The sequence below is a fragment of the Parus major genome, chromosome 5 (assembly GCF_001522545.3).
Source record: "Parus major isolate Abel chromosome 5, Parus_major1.1, whole genome shotgun sequence".
In the NCBI taxonomy this organism is placed as follows: domain Eukaryota; kingdom Metazoa; phylum Chordata; class Aves; order Passeriformes; family Paridae; genus Parus; species Parus major.
In genome coordinates, this window is record NC_031774.1 from 1,566,566 (window position 1) to 1,583,240 (window position 16,675).

At 35.7% G+C, this 16,675-nt stretch overlaps 1 protein-coding gene across 8 annotated transcripts in view; it reads right to left on the reverse strand.

Annotated features, from left to right (window-relative positions):
• The window catches only part of ELP4 (elongator acetyltransferase complex subunit 4), a 136,285-nt gene that overhangs the window by 113,185 nt on the left and 6,425 nt on the right, over window positions 1-16,675 (reverse strand). For all 8 annotated transcript variants that reach the window (XR_004497753.1, XM_015631213.3, XM_015631211.3 and 5 more), the window contains exon 3: window positions 9,031-9,152. Coding sequence is in view for 7 of the 8 variants with exons in the window: in XM_015631213.3 (XP_015486699.1) it covers window positions 9,031-9,152 (122 nt within the window). In the remaining variant the exon portion in view is untranslated. The remainder of the gene's footprint in view (window positions 1-9,030; window positions 9,153-16,675) is intronic.

Genomic DNA, 16,675 nt, shown 5'->3' on the forward strand with positions numbered 1-16,675 from the left:
AAGGAAAAATAGTTTCACCTGAAGCTGATGAAAGAATTTGGTTGCCAGAGATGAAAATCCATCTAAGTATCCATCTCAAACAACCTCTTTTTTTTCTTCTTTTTTTTGGCCAATGTAGCTTGCTTTTAATTTCTAACACAATAGTTTTTATTTTGACGGAATAAAAAACAACTTCTGACAACAGAAAGTGATTTAAACATAACAAAATTCACACAAAGCACCACGAGAAAGCCACAACTCCATCATGAGCAGTGAGCACAAGCATCAGTTTAGGTCTGGTTTATGCTGCCTGGTCCCTTGCTGTCCCAGGAGCACTCAAAGAACTCTCTGAGACCAAGAACAACTCTTGCATCCTAAGCTGCTTTTCCAAAATGTTTTTGCCTAATAACTACTATGTTCAGATGTTTCTCAGGTTCTTGTTCCTGAGCAAGAATCAAGGGACACTGAGATTTAAGACATTTCTGGGGCTACTACATCTCACAGCCACCAAATTTTTGATGCCAACACTCTGCTCTAAAGCAAACATATTCTGAATCATAATTTTAAATGTGGTGGTTGTGAACTACATGGCCTCTGAAGAGGCTTTCTACATAATAATCTGCAGGCTGGAGTAGGTGCTCTGCCTTTGGATATTTTGAAAACCAGCTGCCTGAGCTCAACCTCTTAAATATATTCCAAGATGCACAAATAGGGGGAAAAGAAATTCCAATCCTATTCAAGGTCAGAGTATATCTGCAATTCATTAAGTTCTACATAAAAAATAGCAAGCAGAGCTAATAAAGATTATTTACCTCCAGATTTGCATCCTCAACTTTATCACTGTTATTCCAGCTTCAAATACCCTCAATTTTCACCAAACTGTATAAAAGAGAGGCAGAACATGCAGGCAATGCTTGAAGGGATGTCTGTATTCACTAGAAGCCAACATGCCTTCATCAGCCTGCCTGAAGACTCAACACAATGGTCCCTGTTTTTCCTTAGGATGTACTGATTCATGTATGTCAGTCCTTAATTCAAAATTAAAATTAACTTTTTAACTAGAACTTTGTATAAGGACATTTGGAGAGAGCTTAAAATTGTGTTGTAGGCTTGGGACTGGGGAGAAATACAGCCATAGAAAGGTTGTATCAACTTATTTTATGGGCAATATTGAAAATATTAAATGATCCATGTATTTCTTCTTCATATCTGCTTTTATTCTTCACAGTAACTAAAATTGGAATAAAAGGCTTTCCCTTCTTCTGACACTGGTAATTAAATACTCTTGTTTCTTTCAAGAAAATAATTGTTTTCAATCCTGACCATGCTTGAGTGACACAGAAAACCTCAGTGTGAGAGTCTCCATTTGTCTTTACACAGATATATCCTCAAAAATAAAGGCTGGATGTTTGGATCTGTACTTCACAACTCCTCAGCATCATGAAAAGTTGCATTACTGTCCAAGAACTACATCATTTAGGATTTAATGAGTTTATGTTCTTGGGAGTAAAATCAGAATTTCAGAAGAACATAGTATTACCAAAATATGTAGAATTTATCTACAAAACTTCACCCAGAATTTGGAAATAAAAATGCTATCTAACAATGGACCTAAAAAAAGGAGAGTTGGGCTATCAGCTCATAATCTCTCTATTTAATCTATTCTTGCTGAAAAATATCTCAGCTCCCACATCATAGAGCTTAGAAAAGCTTTAGGACTGACAATTTTGTGGCATCGGTGTGTCAACTTCTGAGAACTGTTACATTCTCCCAGGCTAAAAAAAGACAAATCTTTCATAAGGTATGTAAAAAAACAAAGCATGTAGCAGTGCATTAGTTAAAATAAAAAAAAAACCAAAAAACCATACAGCATTTCTTGGGGTCAACTAAAATACAAGTCTTTGCTATGCAGCATGAACAGACAAAAAGGCAGACAAGTGCTAAAGTTATTAAGGGCAGTTTGGCTGGAGAGAAGGAAGCTTGTTCCTTTTTAAAAATAAGAATAAAAAAAAAAGTCTGGGAGAAAAAAAAATGGTTTTCTGAAGCAGTCATAGTAAATGACAAGGCAATTAAAATAATTTCATTTCCTGCAAACCAAGCTATGAAGGTTTTACTGCAAAGATGGAATAATTTATTTCAGTAATAAACCTTTTATCTTTGCAATAAACTGGTGGATGACCTGTATCTGCCAGCAATCCAGGTCCTTCTGTGTTTGCTGCCACATTACTTCGCCTGCCTTGTTTTGGCAGATGCACGAAGCAAAATCAGATTCTAACAGTTTGACCTCTCTCACTTCTTATGCTCTCTAGGGGATAATAAAATCCAAGATACAATCCCACAGCAGTTAATGAAGCTTAACCTCACACCCTCTTAATTACCAATGCATTACACCAACTATAGGCATCATACTCCTCTCTAAGCTATTTTACAATTCTAAAGAAGTACTACTGTGCTATTATTTAGCAACATAATCCAAGCTGTATGTGAAATCCCTCTTATATAAAATCCTTTGATCCTTACGGGTTTCAATAACTGTATAATTAATAGCACTTAAGAATTTAAAACATTATCTATTTATGTATCAATAAATCTGGTTTTCACATGGGTTTATGCAACTATTTTGAAGTGCAGTTATTATCACAAATATGATAAAAGACATGAAATAAAAAAAATACTTAAGGGAGCACAATTCACTGTTGATCTGTAATAACAATATTTAAATAGCTTAAATTCACATGAATTTAAGGCTGTTTTTCATCCTGTTAATTTTTAGTATTTAAAGGACACCAGATGGTAAGTCAGGAAAGGTAAATATTTTCTTTTCAACAATGTAATATATAAATGTCAGTTTAAAGGTCCCTACTCCCAAAACAGGGGGAGGATTCCATTTTGATTATAAATACTTGTGAATACAAGGTGCATTGTTAAACAACATAAATGAATGAATACAGAATTCTGTTTTTCTTTCAGCAGCCCTTACACAACAACTTATTTCCATCTCCAGGTAGGGCTGGAATAAGAAATTTTTCTTTGACATTCAGAAAGACCTAATGGGTGTCAGGCCAGGGTAAATGAGAATTGTGTGAAGAGAAACAGGAAGAAATATTCCTCTATTTGAGGAAATAAGAAAAGCCAGATGTAAGTACTCTTAGAGGTATATTTTTAACCCATGAGGAAATATTCTGTACTTCACATACACAGAAGTAAACCCTACAGTAAAGACACAGAACTCTTGCTGTAACTCCCTTGCACTGTGGCTGCATTTCACATTTAAACCCAGAGATGCCTATCAGACAATCAGATGATTTTCTAAAATTTCATCTTTTTCTGAATCAATTAATGAACGTTTAAGTATGTGACAGATAAATACAGCAGAGAATGAGAAAGTAAAATTATGTGAAGGAACTGAGTGTCCTTGTCCCAAGCTCTGTAAACTCTGCTGCAGTGTATAATGCACTAGCCTAAACCTAAAGAGAATTTATTCATGAAAACTTCAGAGATGAGCACTGGAAGCAATATTTCATTTACTGAGCAAAGCAGCTCTACACAGTTATCAACAGATTTGTTAAACAGATACTGGTGGACATTGAAACCTAAACATTTAGGTTTTATCACTTTTATGATACATTTAAAAGGACCATTAAGATGTGTGCTTAAAAGACCTGTAAATTCAGAATAAAGATGATGAAAGAAAATTTCTTTAATGAATAGACAAGGATTGGCAGATAAGAAACCAGAAATTTAAACCAAACATTAATTTTCTCTGGTTCTAGAAAATCTTTTTATTAGTTTGGTCTGAACTTTTGACAAAGATGAATCTTTAAGCTTTAGAGTTTCCAGAGAGGGTACTGCTTAAAAAGATTTCTTTCTTTTTTAACAGAAGAACATTTTTTAAGCGTCTCTTTCACACACATTCTTTGTCAAGATTGTAACACAGTTCATAATGGAGAAAATTGCACATTACAATATAATTAAATATTTGCATTTTAGCAATGAAAAACATAAAACAGATTTACTCAATGTGCAAGTAAGAAAATAAACAGATGAGCAAGAACTACACAATATAGAAATTAAATGTTTCAATTCATCTGCCAGGCTTAGGCTCAACCTTCATCTTTGTGCCAGCACAAGGCTTCAGAAAGAGAGGTAGATAGTAGGAAAGTTCACTTCTGTAACTGTAATTGGATTTGTGTGTATGAAGTGCCACCATTTAACAGCACCTGAATCACTGCAGCAAGCTCCTGCATTTTGAAAATACAATTAGAAAAAAAGAATAGGAATGAAGCCCTATTTGCACATATATTTTTACCTTTTGAGATATTAAGTTTTTAATTTATGAGCATCTAAAAATGTCAGATGACTGAAAAAACACCTCAAGCTTTGATATACAGCTTCTCTCCCAATACCAGATAGCAAAGAGCAAAAAAAAATAGAATAGCACTATTTGAAAATGGCCACCAGCCTGATAATTTCTTCCAGGTTTGCATTTTTCCTTTTAAAAAACAATGGTTTAGAATCATATCCATGAGGGAAAAATAGAAGCATCATGGCTGAATGTACTTCTCTGAAGTAAAAAAGTCCATGTAGACAGCTACGTTTTTTTTCAAGGCATTGTTTGCACACACAATACAGCAGCTCCATGGTTTTTATTGTTGTTCTTTTAAATAAATAATAATAAAATGGAAATAATAAAATGGAAATAATAAAAGCTCATTTTGCTAGGTTCTTCCTATATTCACTTCTTCAGTAGGAAAATAGTAAATGAGCACTTTCTGTTCTTCAGGCCTGCCCACTCTGTCGAAGGTAGAACTTTTTTAGTCTTCTCCAAATTACATATTTAAGCAAAATGCTCTTTAAAATATACTTTAACTTTTTCTTAGAGATTTTTCAGCTTAGGAACTTTCAAAAATAGTGTTCTTGGAGGGGTTTTTGGTTTTTTTTTATGTTGTTCCTATTGGTTTTTTTCTCAATAGCTATTATAGTTGCCCACATGCCTCTCCCAGCTTCATCACCATGGGAAGCTGCATCTTCCCCTTACACTGTGACACCCTTTATTCTCTCTTTTGTAAGAGAACCTCCAAAAGGCAATCTCAGCTGAGTGCAGCAGCATCCTGTAATAAAATTCCCATTTGAAAACAGAAATTCCATTGAAAGGCAATAATCAAACATGGTGCTAAGCTTTTCCACAAGAGATGACAAAACAGTTCTAGACAGCAGTTCTGATCCTCACACTCTTCCACCTCAGGCCCCCAGGTACCAAATGGAATGGTCACTGAGAGCACAGGCCAGGGTCTCACAGGTTAAATGTGGTGCTGCAGGGGATGCTGGTTTGTCTTCTAGCAAAAGAATGACCTGTAAGTCTTCCTTACAAGACAAATCATAGAATCATAGAATGTTTTGTGTTGGAAGGGACCTTAAAGATCATCTAGTTCCAACTCCTTTGCCATGGGCAGAGAGTCCTTCCACTATCCCAGGTTGCTCAGAGCTCCATCCAACCTGGTCTTGGGCATTTCCAGGGATGGGGCAGCCACAGCTTCTCTGGGCAACTGTGCCAGGGCCTCAGCACCTTCACAGGGAACAATTTCTTCCCAATATCCAATTTAAGTCTGCCCTCTGACAATTTAAAGTCATTTCCCCTTGCTCTGTCACTACACTGCTCATGTGAAAAGCCCCTCTCCAGCTCTCTTGCAGCCCCTTTAGGCACTGGAAAGCTGCTGGAAGGTTCTCCCAGTGACCCAAATTCTCAGTTTGTCTTTACAGGAGAGGTGCTCCATCCCTCTGAGCATCTTTGTGGCCTCCTCTGCCCTCAATCCAGCAGGTCTGTGCCCTTTATTGTTGGGGTCCCCAGAGCTGGATGCAGAGCTCCAGGTGGGATCTGAGCAGAGCAGAGGGGCAGGATCCCCTCCCTTGCCCTGCTGCCCACGAAACTCTGGTGCAGCCCAGGGCACATTTGGCTTTCTGGGCTGGGAGTGCACCTTGCTGGGTCCTGTGGAGCTTCCTGACAACCAACGACCCCAAGCCCTTCTCCTCAGGGCTGTTCCCAATCCATTCTCAGCCCAGGCTGTGTTTGTGCTGGGCATTGCCCCAGCCCAGCTCAGGACCTGGCTCTTGGCCCTGCTGAACTCCAAGAGGTTCTCCTGAGCCTGTCCAGGCTGTCAGTGTCCCTGTGGATGGCATCCCTGCCCTCCAGGGTGCCCACTGCAGCACACAGCCTGATGTTGTCAGCTCAGCATCTTCCATCCCTCTTTGCACAGGCTCCACAGGAAAAGCAACTTAACAGAGTAATCTTTATTGTCAAGGTAAGCTATAAATAATCCATTTTTTTCTCATTAGAACCTGTGAGAATCAGTTCTACCCCCAAACCTAAATAAAATAATTAGGAATAAATGTAAAGAAATTATTTTATAGGCAGTTTAGGCAGTTGTAGAATTTTATTGCTAAACCTGAAGTAATTTTACTATTAAATAAATTTTCCATTTACCAATGCAAGCGGTTTTATTTTATGATCAGTCACAGAAGTTACCATGTAATTTCTTATATTATATACTATTTCCAGTATTTATGCCCTTAGAGTAAAAAGTTGCCTTTTTTTTGAAGAACATAGAGTGAACAGAAATGCTCTCAAATGTTTAAAATACTTTCTAAAAAACAGCATGTATATAGTTCTGTAGGTTTTACCAGAGGTGTATAATTTTTCAGCATTACATCTTAATGCCAGTTTCCTGAAGGAGCTTTGACTACAAAAGGCATGAATATATTTTCAAAGGATGATGGATAAATTGGTGGGTGGTAATATAATATATCTTAGGCAGCTGATCAGGGCTTTTTATCCTCTGCCTGTCTTTTAGTTATACACAATTTCAAGATAATTATGGTCTATAAGAATGTCTTTTCCCCTTCCTACTACCAGCAATATTTGTCTTGGTTATAGGTTCAAGAAACTTCCAATCACATCACAAAATTGGAATAGGGCAATTATGGCATCTTGGCAGAGAAGTGGACATGCAAATGGACTGACCACACAATATGGACATTTAATAAGGACACAGTCTGGACAGTTAATGAACTTCCTTTATGAAACACACCAACTCATTAGATACTGGCTATGGAATATACTGAATCCATACTTGAATTTAACAAAATAAAACCCAAGTATAATTCAGGTTGATATCTATCATGTCTGTGTTTACTTTCCAATAAAGAACACAGACCACTCAGATAGTGAAAATAAATTAATTACTAATCTCATTAAATAAAGTGCCATGTTATTCAATAGTCAGATATGCTATATTAAAATCCCAACTCAGTGGAGTCATCCAAATCCCAAGCAGCTCATTTTTATGACAGGAGAGGTCTTCTTGAAGAGCCTGAAGGTGAGAGTTACTTCACTGACACAATACAAATCAGAGAAATTAACTCTACTGTGCCTTGTCTGCTAAACAAAGGAGTGTTGAATAGCCAAGGTGGGAGTAAACAGCACAGACAAGAATATTGTTGGGTACACAAGGACACAGAGGGAGGAAGAAATCAAAATAAGATAGTTTTCTTTGACCTTCCTGCAGCAATATTGTCCCTCCATTTATAATTTCTTATAGTAGTAGCACAATGGAGTTACAACAGAGGAATGCAGCATTCCTGCCTAGTTTCTACCCCTAAAAATTAAGAAGGAAAATTATTCCATATCAGAAAACAGAGCTGGATAAGGCACATCAAACTAACTGGCCCCAAAGAGGCACAAGATGTAGGGCAGATGTATGTAACAATGTCTGATTATATATAAAGGGAAATAGGAGCCAGTAAAAACATGACAGGCTATGCACTACTGAATCAAAGGTGAATGAAAGGAAAATAGAATGTACATTAGCTATTCCATTTTAAGAAAATTTAATTCAATGCAATAAAAATACTAATTTGGATAATTCAATCTCGATGAGAAAAACAACTGCAATAATTGTGTTGTATCACCAGGGAGTCAATACTTGATTATCAGTTATTTAAAACCACTTAATTAAAAAATATAGCACATTCTTATGGAATTCATGCTTGAAAATTAAATTTTAACCTATTTCTTTAACCTTTATTCTAAACCACAAGTAAGAAAAAAATTCACCCTTAAATTAACCTTCTTTAGGTTCAAGATCACTAAAAGTTTGATTTTTCACAATCACAATAATTTAATTTCATTAAGAATACATTTTTTCCTGAATACCGAAGATAATATTCAATAGGTAAGGCATAGAAATTTACCATCCCTAGGTAGGAAAACAGAAGAGGAATGATTTTGTCCAGAAATAGTCTCTGAAGACACTTAAGGAAATAGCCAGACTTCATTTGATGCAGAAGTAATCAGTAAATTATATGTTACTTCTGATATTAGGAAAACGCAGCCTTAGAAAGACATAAAATATTTAATGAAATTTTGTAAGATTATCCTCACACTTCAGCATTTTTTTGCACAGTTGATCAGGCTTTTCCCCTTATGTAATTTTCTCATAACAGAAACTATCAGTGTTTGATTGGGAGTCCACTGCAGTCTGAAGGGATCATTTCTGTATGACCTGATCCAAAGTTGACCATGTTCCCTAGCACAAAAAAGAGTCAGAATGAAATATAAGTGTAAAGGAAATTGTAAAGATGTTAAATTTATTTTCTACAAGACACTACAGTAAATATCCACACAAAATGTACACTGTTTCTACCACAACATACTGGAGGAAGCTTAACTTTTCTTCCTCCTGAGCAGGAGGAAACTGTAAGCAGTTGGGTTTCCTGAAACCATTCCACTAAGCCAGCCAGGCTGTCTGCTTTTCATCCATAACCAAAATAAAGAACAAACAGGTTCCAAGCCTGATTTGGCCTTGGGAGGATGGTACTCCACTGTCCACAGATGGGAGACAGAGACCTGAATTTAATTCCCAAATCTGGCTAGTGTAAATACTCCTGTACTTCCCAACACTTTCTTATGAATCACCAAGATGAATCCATTTGTTGCTACACTTTAAAATGCATTTAATTCATCAAGACATTACAAAAGCAATGGGTCTTATTTACCTTCAATATCTTGTCAGGATGCTCTTTGGCAGAAGCAACAAACAGCTCATGGCCACAGACAATTCCCTCTGCGAGAAAATACTTGAACAACAAATTGGAGTAAAGGCCATATTTATCCTCCTCTGTGAAAACAAGAATGGTTGGATTTTGTTTTATTTTAGTTAGATAAATTTCCCACCTGTAGGTTCACAACACTATAAAAAGCCTCTTTGGGTCTATCTCCTGGAGTATATAATGTACAACAGAGATCAAAGGTAAAGTAGGACTGCAAAACTTTTAAAATAATGCTTGATAATTCTGTATTTCTAATTTTTCAAGCCAGAGGAATAGTTCTCAATCAGGCATTTAATTCTAACGTATGGATAGGATACAGCAAGAATGCTATATTCTTTACAAGGCTTCCCAGAAGTATCAATGAAGATGGCTGAATTTATAGATTAATGGAAAGGGGTTCCTTAAATTAGGAGAACTATGTTAATACTGATATTCATAGTGTTTAAAAATTGCTTAAAGTGTTTGTTACCTGATGCTTTTCAAAATTCAGCCATATTTGGCATGTTAAACCTATAGAGAGGTAATTTTTATATCTGCACTCCTTCCAAAATTGTGAAAACTACAAAAACCATATATTGATATATTGAATAATATTGAATATGGATATATTGAAGAAACCAAACCATTAGCAATGTTGTTTTTGAAAGCTAACCAGACCAAAATCAGAACAAACTGAAAGACTCATGAATTTCCAGTTTAGCAGTGGGACAATATTTGTTAGCAGACATTGTGAATACTGGCCCACTGAAATGAAAACACAAACCCTGACTTCAGAAAGAGCAGCATCTCCTTCAGCTTCCCTGGTACAAAAAAGTGTCAGAAATTACCAGAATTAGGAAGTTGTAATGAATTCCTACAATTAAAACTTAGCATAACTTCAAGTTATGGGAAGTGGATGTGGGCATAACAACTGAAATCTCTGATGAACCATCTCTGATGTTCTTTATTTCCAGAAAATACCAACAACAGCAGTGTTAAATTTTTTTATGTTTTTGGGGAGAAAAGTAAATGTGCTACATTAGGTTTCACTTTTTCATTTCTTAATCTGGCATCTGGAAGACAACACACAGGGATGCTGAGGCAGAAAAATAGAGAGAGAGATATTTCTTTATACAGGACCAACAAGACTCAATCCATTCTTGGTGTGGCTTGGAAAATATTTCTTAACTACACATATGAAATAGTAAAATTAAAAATAAAAAAACAGCACCAAAGAAAGAAAATAAAAAAGTTGTCATTCATACCAAACTTGCAAAAAATGGTAGAGGAAAATAAAAATCCTCTGACATGTACCAGAATTAAAATGAATGAATGGAGAGAAGGAGAAAAGGAAAGTGTATATCCATAAAGAAAAAAGAAAACTAATAGCAATGGGGAAACTTAAGAAACAAATCACAGGAAGGTATTGCTGCACTGCTACACTCCTGATATCTTGCATGTGTACTGATACTTTCAGTGCTTAAATTAACAAGAAATTCAAACCACAAGTATTCAAAACCACTGAAAAAAAACCTGATTCTCCAAGAGATATTCCCCAACCTCCAAGGGATATTAGGCAAAACAAAACTTCTTTCCTGATTTTTTAAATTTCACTTTTAAATTCAGTATTTGGGATAGAGTTACTAGAAGTTACTCTAAAGCTCAAAACAGAGAAAAATGTTTGATAATCCAGTCACTAAGAGAGGAAATTACCTAAAACTGGATATCCAAGTAAGACAAGGGAATACAATAATTATAATGCTCTTATTATTAGTATTAGCCACTCTGCAGCCTGTTGTAGAGTCTTATGGTTTTAAGAATTTAGATTGTATTAACAGAACTTACCTTTGATACCATTTACCTGCTTAGGAAGCCATATTAGCCTTCAATGTACTTGCAATAACACAGGTTTTTTAAAGAAAAATAATGTTCTTGTGGCAAATATGGACAGTTCTGAATCATGAAAAGCACAGGACTGACAAAAGCTTACTCATGACAGTACTGGGTTCCTTCTCAAAATTTCATCAGGATGGATTTCCAAAAGAATTACAAACTGCAATTTACTTGAGAATTTGGAGCTTTTAAATAAGTATTAGATACAGTTTACTCTTGCATCCTTATAAAGCCATTAATAGTGTCCCTGAAGAACTGCCTTCCTACTAACTCAGTGATGAGACTGAGGATGCAGGTCCACATCAGAGACTCAGGTGGACACAAGACTCAATTAAATAAAACTGAAACACTACCATTGCAGAAACAAAAGGCAGAACTGACACTACCTAAGGTTTTGAAGTATTAAAGTTGTATTTTGTAAATACAGTCTTTGTAGCCTGCTTAAATCTTAAACTGTTACAAGAGGAAGATAAAACCCCTATGCTGAGTAAGTGTCCCTTATAACAGGAGTCCAGAACAGTGACAACTCCTGTCCCCTCAAACATTGGCTCTCTCTAGTTATTCATGCTTTGTTGCATCCTGCATTATCATCAGTAATATATTATTCACAGTATATTGATTTCCATGGGCTAATCTCCATCTAGGAAGCTCTCAATTTAAGAACCAAAGACCTCTAGAAATCAAAGTGGCAGCATAAGATGTACTTTTTTGTTATTTTTTTTTTTAAATGTCTGAGCTACCTGAAAGGAATCACCAAGGCTCCCTTGTAATCACATCCCTGTGGTAGATGTCACTGGAGGGAGACAATTTTGTTAGATCTCTCTCCCTTTGAACAAAAGAGGAGAAGTAACACTGGTCAGGCATTCTGGAAGGATCCTCAGCTGTAACATTTACATCATCCTTGCTGAATGAAAAATCTTGGGTTCTCAATTTTTATCTACAGGTTAAAGTTCACCTTCTTCACCATCTGAGGCACAGAAACACTGAGTTGATATGTACTTAACTGACATTTAATGGAATATAAGAAAATATCTTGTTTAGTCCAAGTGTTTTATGGCTTGAGTCTGTGTGTACAGCTATATAGACAGTCTTTCTGGATCATCATTTTGATACTAATTATTCCTTAGAAAGGAAAGAACATACTCAATTTTTTTGTGTCAAACATAACGTGGAAATTCCATAAACCATGGATAAATACATGAAAACATACAAAGTGTTGGTGATTATTTAACTAAGCTAAGAAGAAATACGGCTCTAACATTTAAGAAGAATTTTTCTTAAATTTTATTTTAAATGCTGAAATGTTAAAACATATTGTAGAAATAAAGCAATGAAGAACAGGGATATAAACTTTTGAACTGACTTATCAAAAATTATAATTAATTTTGTTGATTCATTGATTTATTTGTAATATAACAGGGCTGGAGAGGTTCTTACACTGCCATACCCTTCCAAAACATATTTTTGCAAAACAAGGAATGTTCAAGTTAGCAAATTAAAAACACATTCAGTGTAAGGATACATCATTTTAACATAAGCCTTTCCTTTCTTCTTAAATTGATTTTCATAAGAGTAAACTTACAGTAAAAAAAAAGTAAATTAAGAATTGGAGAGTGATCTAAATATAAACCACCTCATAGTCTCCTACAGTACTCTAAGGATTAGATGTGTCTCAGAAAGCCTTTACAAACAGTGTATCTGGAATTGTTAAAGTCAATGCAGCTGTAAGAATCCTTCAGTTCTTCAATTTGTCAGATAGAGGATGCTTTTTATTGATTCATTTCTAGGTCACTAAACTTTTGTGGTATTCAAAAGATCTAAAGTGCATCCATATGGGGCTTTTCTGATAGCATCCATTGTACCCTGGCTTCAATAGTTACTATTCAAAACCAAAGGAGTACAGCTTTCTTCCTGTAAATAAACAAACACATCATTTAGCACAGGTACTTCAGCAGATCACTGATCACTTTCACAGAACCCCAGAATGAAACACTTTCCTGATAATGCTTGGACTTAGCATTTGAATGGCTAGGGTCAGTTTTCTACTGTTACCTTTATCTTTCCAAACTCCTCCAGATCCAAAAGAACTACCTTCACTCGGTACATGTAGGAACTAACATTTCAGACCACTTTTAGGACAAGCCTGGCCCAAATCTTTAGTCTCAGCCTCCACACTAAAGAGCTGCCAGGTCAGCAGCCTTCATTGTGAACTTCACTTCCAGCTACTAAGGCACATAAACAAATAAGACTCTTGCAGCTGCAGCCTCTTTTCTGGGTCCAGTCACCACAAGTCACGGCACTGTGCAGCTTTCCCTGAATCTTCTGGAACAAAGAGTGGTCTCCAGCTAAGTAGCAGGTGAGTAACTAGTGAAGCGTGAAACTATACAAGGAAAAGAGATTATTTACCTAGAAGTTATGCATATTGTCTCCAGGACAAAAGCTCTTCTGATCCTACAGATAGGGACATAAATAAAATAGTCCATTGTGATGGCTATCCATTGGTGTCTTTCCACATGAGCGTGCTTTCATGGCTGAAACAGTCATGGAGAAAGAGCAGTATTGTCACTATCAGAGTTCAGCATACAACCTTGCTGAACACCAAGGATAAAGACCAATTCCTATTTATGGCTCTTTTCAGCACTGTACAGGCCACCAAATACATAAGGGATGTTCTTGACACCTTTGTGCATGGACTGTCTGTAGCTACTTAAAGAAATTTGTGGGTTGTAGAATTAGCTACAGAATCTTAAGGCTTTTATCTAAGGCACAGAAAAAAAATAAGAGCAGATATGTGTGAGGCACTGTAAAAATATAATTTGTTTTAAAAATTAAGGAAACAAATCTAATTATAGAAATTGATATGTAACCATGTGACCCTAAGGAAAAACTCCCTCTGCACAGAGGCATTCGTGTCCCCAGAGAGGGATGCAGAACAAGCACTAGAACTGGAAGAGGAATAAAAAGTCAGGAACAAAATTTATAAGGTAACAAATATCATATCTATAAATACTGTATTTACAATACCTGACTTTCAAACATCACAATATTGAACAGCATGAAGGGCTTTGAAAAACTCCAGTGGTCATTTGTAGTATAATTGCTTAAAATTATGAGAGCTGTAAGAGGAAAGAATAAGCCTGCAACAATGTAATGTACAGATGGCTTATTTTTTTTCTCTGTACAAAGTCTAGACAGGTTGCCCTAAAGCTGCCAAAAGCCTGTCACAGCCTATCAGTATTGATAATTTTTTTACCAGATAGATGGTTCTACATTGTGGTCCTGTGACCTAAGGTGTGTCTTTCTCTCGCTATGAAACATCTCTCTCTAAATTGCTGCAGGTTATAAAACGAGATTATTTTAATAATCTGAAATTCCATTTAAAAGATACTTTTCTAATGTCCACATTTACTAAGCTTGAGGGGATATACTTTGTGTCACTTGCATTTAATTAGCACATGCCAAACCAGAGTTGTCAAACATATAAGTTACAATATTTGGCATTTGGCCATACTTCAGGAAGGTGAATTCTGCTAACTGGTATTTTGTAGAATTATATTTAGCAAATCACTGTTTTGTACCTCTCTTGAGATTATCTTTTTCAGCTTTAAAAAGATGATAGATCCAGTGATATTGACAAGTGAAGAGAGCTCTTACCAGTCAGGTTAAATAGCATGCCTAACAAAAATAATAGTAGCTCATTAAAGTAGCTGAAACTGCTTCAAGGCTTAGGATGTACGAGTATAGACCTGTTTTTCACCAGACAACTTTAACTTTTAATAACTGACCTCAGCTACCAACAAAACCCCTCCTTCTGATAATCTTTAAAACATTTAGCTGTCAGTGACCTTGTCAAAACTGGGGCTTTTAAAGGTAAGCAAGAATAGGTTCTTACAGGGTGCCCAGGACAAATCTAGTGAGGGTGATTTAACTCACTATGCACAACATGTTATATAAACAAAACTTATATTGAAAAAATAACATCCTCCTGAAAAATCCTCCTGGGCTGGCAAAACACACATGCAACAGCTTGGAGTACATTGGAGTGGAGAGGGAAAGGAGTGTGCTTATTCTACTTGTTTGTTTTGAAAAGGGAGATTCTTCTGGGAAGCTGATCTTCTGCAGCAGGTTCAGATAAATGTGGTCTCACATCCATGCTGAACACGCTGCTTTGATGGCTTCCACATCTAAGAAGTTGCCTCTTAGAAATCCACTACTGTAAGAATTTTTTTAAACTAAAGTGCTAGTTAAAAATCCTAATTCTTGTTGGATGAACAAATCCCAGGGAGTTTCAAGCTGCTCTGGTAGGTAGTATCTTCCATGAGAATACCATGTGCTTCAACTCTCTAATTTTCATATAATTAAAACACTGTCAAAAGAATATACTATAGAATTAAGTTCAACTGAAAATCACAATGCTCTTTATTATTAATTGAGTATAAAAAACTTGCACGCTTATATTTCAAACAATATTTTACAGTCTTATCAAGTAATCTGTGCCATTACTACATCTTCAGAACACAACAGTTAAAATAAATATTTTAATACCCTGAATCTACTATTATTTGGTTAAATTAACCAAGATAATGCGTCGAATAATGAAGATGAGCATTTAATTTGCAAAGGGAGCTAAGCTAAAAGTAATGCAATTTATTCTTGCCTTAGAGAATGTTGAAGGAAGGGGGAAGAATTTAACCTTTTTATAACACTTGGAGTACAACACAGAAAGATCTTCCTAGGAGGTTTATCACTGACAGCTTCAATCCTGATAATATTAAGCTTGCCTAGACTAATCTCATGACAGAATTTCTTGGTATGCTGACAGGATATTCTAACAATGCCATTACAATGTTACCTGCACCAACTTTAAAAATTAGTCTCAAAATTTTTAGACTAATGAGTCATGAATAAATATAGTTCCTGCTTTAAGACTTTTTGTATATAATTACATGTTTCGAAATAACATATGGTAAGTCTCATTTGGGAAAAAAATAGCTTTCAGATCTAAAAGAGACATTCTCATTTGGGTTTCTGTTTCATATCAGATCACAAATACACAACCATCATAGGGGATAAGCAAATTAAAACCTACCACTGAGTATGGCCAGATATGCAATTAGAAGAAACAAAATTCAGGTAAAAATCCCTTCAGGAAAAATTTTCCATCATTTAATATTGTTTTTTTCTGCTAGCAGGTTCATTGGATGCCACCCAGTCTGTCTGCTGGAAGGGGCAGTGAGTATTGTAATGGGAAGACAAAATTAATCTCTGATTTATGTAAAATATAATAGGTTCTAACTTTTTGTTTTTCTTCCTTGACCACAGCAAGATTGCAGCTCTTCTCAAACTGAAAATGGTTGGAATTGGGTAACATCAGTTATTTTTTCTACCAAGTAACTATTCAAATTACTTAATCTGCACCACACCATACACTAATTTATATACTTTATGTAAAAATCAACATCTCCTAAGACTCAGTGACATTGATAACTGTCTCTAACGCAGAAATAAAGACTAGCCCTGAAATAAAACCAAGCCATAGTGAGATCAATTACCTTGCTCAGTGGCTAACAGAAAATTTTATTCAGTCTCTAGTGGAGGTTATATGAGCCCTATACCAACAGAAAGTAACATGCTGTAATTCTAATAGTGGCTAAAAGAGATTATGAATAAGTTTTCCCCAAATCCCACTGTTCAGTTCTTTAGTGTTAAGGCAAATTTT